Source organism: Nanorana parkeri, unplaced genomic scaffold, assembly GCF_000935625.1.
Source record: "Nanorana parkeri isolate BGI_ZX_2015 unplaced genomic scaffold, ASM93562v1 scaffold48, whole genome shotgun sequence".
NCBI classification, from domain to species: Eukaryota; Metazoa; Chordata; class Amphibia; order Anura; family Dicroglossidae; genus Nanorana; species Nanorana parkeri.
In genome coordinates, this window is record NW_017306316.1 from 46,721 (window position 1) to 55,067 (window position 8,347).

Sequence of the window (8,347 nt, forward strand, 5' to 3'; positions counted from 1 at the left end):
CCCCCCCCTTTCTTCTTGCTGCCCTTTCCTCCTTTCTCCTTCCCCCTCTTCCCCTCCCCAAGCTAGTAGATGGGCAGCTGCTGGAGTCTGCTCTGTTCCCTGCCATCTTGTACTCAACAGGAAGTTCAGGGAAGCTTTGCTGAGAAAGTTAAAGCAGCTATTTGGAAACATGATGACTAAGTGCTTGTTCAAAAATTTTAAAAATACTTTGCTGGGCAATGTATATTTGATCTGGATTCATTATTAAAAAAGAAAGATTAAGAGTATAGTACTACTTTAGGTTACGGTTAGGATCCAGAGTCATCCGCTGGTGTGAATGCAGCCTTAAAAAGAGAACTTTAGGGTCACAGGAGGACATTTACTATGTCCTCCTGTGACCCGAAACTCAGAATATAGCGAGCTATTGCCTGCTATATGCTGACAGCAGAGCCGTGCTGCAGCCAGGAAAGATCCCAACAATATTGTTGGGATCCACCCTGCCACTTGATTGACAGCTGGCTTAGTCTCTCTAGAGGCTAAGGCTTTGCCTGCCCCATGCGGGGAGTGGTGAATGTCAGTCACCAATCTCTGCAGGGAGAAGATCGGTAACTCAGTGATCATCGTTATGTGATCGCTCAGTTCTTGATTTATAGACCCGACATGTGGCAGCTTCAGTGTCGCACATCGGCTCTAATTATGAGGATGAGTATTTCACCCTCTCCATAATTCTTCACCCATAATTCTCCTTTAACCAACAGGGTATGGCAGCATTGCCAACCCACATTGTAAAATAGTACCCCTTTCTTACCACAAATAATAAACAAGAAATACTGTCTAATTTTAGACACCAGATATACACATTAATGAAGTCATGAAAACATTCTTCAACGTAAGAAAATATAGTATCGTGTGTAAAAAAAAAAAAACTAACTGGGTAACTGGGACTGTTTTGTCACGGGTTTGGGCAATGAGTTCATAGTGAACATCATTTACATAACATTAACAGATTATATTTTGCAATATGAGACTAAAGAACACAAAAACACTAGCAACCCACTGCAGGCTTTAGGAGGTGTATCATACAGAACAGATATGTCTGGTAATTTGTTACCCAATTTCTGTTTGAGTGTCCCTATTAAAGAATGAGTATGCAAAAAATATATCACCATTGCACTGGAAGAGTACCAACACTCCCAGTATCTCCGGCTAGTTAGGGTTAAGGAATCAAAACATTCCCTTGTATAAATTGACATATTTAGCCAGGGGGGTGCAGAAATTTGATAAGACATGGTCAGTGGGATAAGGTTATGGCATAGAACAACCTCCATAAATATCTCCTAACCCACTAACCTTTCGTAAGAACAAACTGTTACACATAGGATGTTGTACTAATGTACATATTAGTGATGTCCATCAATAACACAAGGCACAAGACACAACAAACACTGTAATAATCTTTTCTTTTGCATCTGCCAGATTATACTGTAGATATAAAATCTCTATAAAGAGCTGTCATTTTTCTTTTTGTTCTTCTTTGGTGCCTGTTGTGCACTGTGTACAGGCCAATGTCTTCTAACATGCATGATTTGCTTGGCCTATGACAAGTGACATTGTATGTGTATTGTACCATCGATCTAAAACATAACAAAAATGACCCCCACTCAAAAAAAGTGTATTTTTCAACACACCTTAGCTATTTTAATATAGCCAACAAAACAAGCAAGTCTGAAAATATAACATTTCTTGCTATTTAAATCTACTAAGATCCTCAACTACTCTCAATTCTTCCAGCGTCCAGCTTGGTGGCTGATAAAACATCTGCAGAGCATCTTCAGACACAAGTAATTATATCAAACAAGGCATCCCTAACATCCTTTCATTAGTGTGCACAGACCCCAATTTCCTGCAGAGTTAAGCAGGTCAGTGTTTAAATGTTTAGCTGCAATCTAAAGTACTTTAAATTAGGCAAGAAGAAATTATAGAATTGGTGTTTTTATTTTTATTTTTTATTAAAGGATTTGCCCACCCAAAGACACTCTTGCCTTGGAGCACTCCCTTGCCGTGGGCCACCCTACCCTTCCCCACTGCAAGGATTAAATTATCTTCTAGGGGAAGGATGAATAAGCTGTAATGCTTACCTTATTTAAATCACTCCAGCAGTCTTCCTCCACACTGTGCAACTGATCCCCCTAGGGCTAGTTCACACCAGCCACAGTGCATTCCGGCTCGAATCTTGCCAGAACGCACTGGACCGCATTGCCTGCGTCCTGGTCCGGTCAGAAAAAAAAAATAGTGCTTCAGCATTTTTTCTGACCGGGCCACAGGCATTGATGTGCCACTTGTTCCTGTGCGGCCGATCGCATTGCGGCCGGAGGGCGTGGCTGCGGTGTAATTCACTTCAATGCACCGACACGCCCGCGCCCACCCCACAACAAAGTGAGCCGGCCGTAATTCGGTCCAGTGCGTTGCGGCCAGAACGCACTGTGGCTGGTGTGAAATAACCCTTAAAAACTTATATTTCCATTTTCGCAGCCAAATGTATTTCCATGTTCGCAGCCTCTGATGTAATACACAATGCAGGACCCATAGCTCTGCATTGAACATGAGGATGGCAAGGGCCTGCCAAAAAACCGAAGTGTCTGATAGAAGAGGGGAGCACATGAAGCCTGCTGGAGCAAGGAATAACGCCAAGCATTACAGCTCATTCCTCTACACCAAACCAACGCTTTAATTTTTTGGTGTAACTGTATTTTATTTTGAAGGCATGTTTAAATACAATTAAAATTATTAAATCAAAACAATCTAAAATATAAACAATCAACGTCCCCCCCTCAGCGGGCCACGGTAAAATTACCGGTCCGCGGCGATAAAAAGGTTGGGGAGCACTGTTCTAGAGCATGGCAGTTGTAAATCAAGACTAACATCTACATCCCCCTGCAAGCTGATTATTGCAATATTAATCTTACAAGTGACACATTATCAACATATGAATGCATGCATCCAATTATAGTCATGCATTTCATTTCAATATTTTAGGTAACCCTTGAGCCTGCCCTGAAGCCTATGCAGTCTTCTGTTAAGACATTTGTAGTAGACAAACTCTGCAGTTCAGACCACAAGCTTTGCAAATAATTCAGCTACACTTGTCATTGTGTTTGTATGGCATTTATGCATGCTGTAGTTGTTGTATGTTGAGTATGTGATAGTTAAATAAATACACTAAACCAATGACAAGCAGAGCTGTATTTTATCCTTGTGAAACAAATACAACCACATTGTATAGGGATTTGTTATATTCTTCTAACAGGCCAAGTAAAAGCAAACACACTAGCTAACATTTTGAAAAATTTTTACGCTATGTACAAGTAGATGTAAAAGTTTTTACAAAGCTGTATAGTCAGTAGAATGTAGCCTCCCATTAGGCTCTGTTCATATTCTTGCAATGCAGGAATGCATGCAATTCCACACATGATCCCGCATTGCATGTTACAATGTTAGGTGCAATGCGGTGCCATTATTCTTAATGGCACCCCAAGGCACCTAGCCATGGTATGCTCATTGTATCACACCACATGGAATAATAACCTATTACCGTGCAACGTGGTGCGGTGCAATCAAAAAAATAAAAGTTGCTTGCACTTCTTTGAGTATGACTTCGCTGCAGTAAGAATGGGCTGCCCTAACACAGTGCTGCCCTATCGTAGTGCACCACATTGCACTATGCAGCGCCTCTGTGATGTAGCATTGCAGAGATGTGAATAAGGGCTTAGATATGATACATAGATGTTATATGTTTGTTGTGGATTTTTTTTTACTGCTTCTGTTGACTGAAATGGTGCTAAAATTATAGCAGACAATAGCGGCTGGATTTTCACCACTGCAGCCTGTAGGCACACAATGTTTATTGCCCAAAGTAAAATCCAGCTGTCAGGATCACATCTTTTAAATAGAAAGTTTTCTTGTTTTACTACTCCAAACCTGGCTTTAAATATTGTAATAATGTGTAAACATGATGTTATCCTATTGATAATGGGGGAAGAAATGTTTGCATAAGAATTCTAGGTAAAAGCTGCTTCTTTGACTCTGCTGTCTATAGACACCTACCTACAGTGCCGAACTGTAAATCCCGCCCTGCAGACGATTTTACTGCATTTGTTGTAGTAGAAAAAGGAAGAATAATGCACTGCAATGCTGTCAGAAGAAATGAGCCCTCGACCCACTAGTGAGGATGGGGTTTATTATGATTGTGGGAGGGGCTTACCATCATGGCATGTAGGTATCAGACTGAGTTCATATTGAACAAATAGCACAGTCTCACACTGGAATTTACAGTAAGCACAGTCATTTTACGGAGGAGTGCATTACACACCTATAACTATTTGAAAAACTGTTCTACCATCCAACATGGAAAATGGCCAAAGAAACAAAAATATTTAATAAGTCAAGTCAAAGAATGATAAGGTACAGTATCCCACAGTGATCGATTTCATTTGATCTTCTCTCAGATTACAACAACAAATAAAGAATGACATTTGGTTGGCTGGCTCTGAATAACCACTGTTGTGGGACGAGTCTACTGCTCATTCTCTCCAAGACTTACCTTTACTTAAAGGTGCTCCATAGTGAGAACACTTGTTGCCCACAGCACTGAATGTTCCATTATTCTTTACTAATAGAATACTGCTTCCTTGTACCTCAATTTCCCGCATCCTGCATGCAAAGAAAGAAGTTAGTAGACAATAAAATGCTCTCTATTTTAAAAGCACAAAGCTCTTTGTAACACTAGTGTAATACACCCCGAAATACATGTTTGTTTAACTGAACAAACATCAGTTAAAAAGCAATAACCTAGTCTCCCAGCATCACATGGTTTTCACCCAGGAGACTGCAAACTTCTGCATGGGCCATCACATTCAGTCCTTCCCCTCCTTCAGGATGACCGACATTAGTACCCCCATTCCATATACCGCCGTAGGCAAAGAGTGACCAGGGACATTAATCACCCATCTCACTTTACCTACAGTAGTACAACAAGGACTGATGGAAGTTGAAGTCAAAGAGTGGGTGATGGCATTAGCAGAAGTGTGGTTTCTCTCCTCCCACAGCCTTTGCCTAGCTGCTTAGGAAAAAAAGGGATAGCAGTCAAATGAACACAAAAACATTTGTCTCAAAACTGTAATATAAAAGGTTTTGCTTTTATTAACAAACAGCATTGATGTATGCGAGTCCTGTTTTGTTTTTTGCTGGTTAACTTTGTACCCACTCTAATCTTTAACTGGGCAATAAATGAACAGCAGCAAGCCACTGAGATCATGGCTGCATTCTACCCTCCTGTACGTATGATCCCTGTGGACAATAGAGCCCTGACTGGCTCAAAGTGCTGGCCCTCCCTCTCCCAGTTTGAGTGCTGGTAAGAAAAAGTGTGATGAGAGGCTGTTCTATGTGAATGTAAATCCAATTACTTATTTCACAGACAAGATTAAACAGCTGCCTGAAGCTTAGAAATGCAGTTTAAATGGCAAAGCAATAACCGTAATTAAAGCATGAAGACATTCACCCTAGGTCTTCTCCCTTCCCTGAACATGTTGCTGCTGGTCTTGGTGGAGACTCCACTGAAGTCAATGTTGTTTTTACAGACAGAGTTAATATGCGAGGCATAGGTAGGACATCTCCAGAAAAATGTCACATCACTAATATTACCAGCCCAGCTTACATTTATTCTGGGCTCAGATCTTCATTCCAGTAGAGAGTATATAACCCTAAGAACCAGTGGTACACATGCAGATATGGCAGCATGAAGGACAGGTCTGTATTCTTTTACACTAACAACATTTTCAAAAGGAGCCGTTACTATACAGAGTATGTACAATGCACTGAAAAGCAATGACACATGTAAAAAGAGCTGAGAGGCGAAGTCATTGGACCCATTTATGAGGACATCACTAATTAGCCACATTTTGTAAATATGTGCTTTATTGTTCTCACTTTTCCTTAAATAAATCTGTAAGCATAGAAATGCTGAGCTGTCTTTAGTTTTAGAATAAAGTTAACAAAAAAGACAATATAAAACAACATCAACATGCAAAGGGTCCTATTTAGGGTTGCACCGAAATAACATTTTTAGACTGAAACTGAAAATATAAAATTGTCAGGCCAAAACCGAAAATAACTTTTTTCCAACCTTTTACGTATTTTTAAAATTATCTTTATTATTATTTTTTTAATTTACTGTTAGGAATATATATATATATTATATAAATACAAAGAAACAATCTGCTTGGTGTAAATAATGTTATCATTAGATCTTAATGTTTTTAAAAAAATCTTGTTTCTGTGCACAATTTGTACTTACATATGTACATGATGGAGCCATATTTGCCTATTACATACAGTATGCAATTTCTGCTTCCTGCATGTCAGAGCTACACATACAACAAGTGGCTAATATCCTATCTCAACAGAAGTCAAAGTGACTATCTGAGAGAAGTATAGGGAATGTCATTGAAGGCCTCTTTCTGAAAATGCAGGATGTCTGACTGTGCCTAAAAATGTGTATTTTCAGCAATAGTCCCAGAATAGCTGTAAATAAATGTCAGAACTATTTATCTCTAATGTTGTCTGTGTTGCTCACAAAGAACAAGTACAAAGTAAAAGCTCCAGACTCACAGCCAGGGAACTAGCATTTTCAAAAGAACAAGCCAGCAATGGCAGTTCCCATTAAATGTTCATTACATATTCCCTTTGGTCAGGTAGGCAGAATCATTGTAATAACTAACCTTCCCTGCCTCTTGTAGCGAGTCTACAAATCTCATTAAATACGGTAACAAAAATATGAATGTGGAAGCATGTAAATGTGCTTACAGCAGAAATTGCTGCAGGGTATGCGGGAAAAAAAAAATACTATTAATGATAAAGTGCTGCGTGTTCAAATGTACCTGTTGTGTAGTTGCATATTTTAATCAGATAGCAAAATATCAGTGCTGTCAGTGTGTGAACACCAATCAATAATCTCTAGGGATGCACAGATACCGTTTTTTCAGTGGAGTGCGAGTACCGATATTTATTTCCGGTAATCGCCGATACCAAATAACAATATCAGCATCCCAAGGTAACTGGCTTCCTGAAAAATCAGGAAGCCGGTCATGACCCGCTGCGCGGCTTTATGATTGGTCGCGGCACTGCCGGTCAGAGGAATTCTCCCTCTGACCGGAAGTTCCGGTATCGGGCAAGTATGGGAGCATTTGGGCGAGTACTTGTACTTAGTATCGCCACCGATACCAGTATTGGTGCAGTCCTAATAATCTCTACATCAAATTGTGAACATTTGAGTTTAACGTGACACTCAACTCAGGAGTTAAATCTTAAAAATGTACCTTAATTATTAAAGAAAAAAAACAATTTAGATTATTTACGTATGACTCCGCGTAGATCCTGAATTTGTGCCGACCATGTCCTTCCTTCTGGAGGGTGGCTACTTTTGTTCCCCATGGTCCCTGCTCACTCCTGTGATGGACTACAATCTCAATACAAATTATTAAACTAAACATGAGATTGTAGTCCATCATGGGAGTGAGCTTGGTTCCCCATGGACACACACAGGGACCATGGGGAACAAAAGTAGGCACCCTCCAGAAGGAAGGACAGTGTCAGCACCAATTCAGAGATGATTTGAGGATCTACAGCCGAGTGATACACAAATAAGATACATTTCTGTTAACACTTAGGCTGCTTGAATGCATTTATAGATTTAACTGCTGAGTTTAGTGTCACTAAGTTTTGCTCTTGCTACCAGATATTGAGACAACAGACCCTGTTCTTTCAGCCTGCTTATATGGCAGATACAGGTGGCTCCTACACACAGTCTCATATTGAATACAGGCAGAGAACCCAATTCAAAAGAAGAGCTTTTGGGTAATGCAACTGACTGGCCCACCAACTGAATGTGTTAAGCAGCTTTTGTCTGGCATATGAACAGTACTGTTTTGGCTCATTGGGCCTCATCAGCAAGGGGCTGGTATACAAGTGATGCAGTGTTCTCGCCTTATCTACAATACAGCTCAGAGCTTACTCTCCATCTTTCATCTCCGATTCCTTGCACAGCTCCTGGGTGATCCGCTCATTTCCACTCATGGCGATCCTCTTAGTTGCTGCAAAACAAACATACAGAAAAGTGTTAAGCATGCTCTTTTGATGGATGCTAACATTGCAAGCAGTTACAGGCAGTTTCTCCTCAGCCCCTGCGTTGCCCAAAATACACCACACTCTTCCACAAGAAGAACTAAAGGCAATCAATGTGAACCTGACATGGACACAAACATTTGGTGCCTACACATAATTTTGATTTGGAGAAGGAACATCATTTTAATTT

The 8,347-nt window shown here is 40.3% G+C and overlaps 1 protein-coding gene across 1 annotated transcript in view; it reads right to left on the minus strand.

Annotated features, from left to right (window-relative positions):
* LOC108801634 (apoptosis-inducing factor 3-like) overlaps window positions 1-8,121 on the minus strand; it is a gene marked incomplete at its 3' end in the record, with an annotated part of 32,730 nt that extends 24,609 nt beyond the window's left edge. Inside the window, exons 1-2 of the mRNA XM_018573528.1 lie at window positions 8,048-8,121; window positions 4,580-4,689 (exon numbers count right to left, since the gene is read on the minus strand). Of these exons, the coding sequence (XP_018429030.1) occupies window positions 4,580-4,689; window positions 8,048-8,109 (172 nt within the window). The remainder of the gene's footprint in view (window positions 1-4,579; window positions 4,690-8,047) is intronic.
* Window positions 8,122-8,347: the final 226 nt, after the last annotated feature.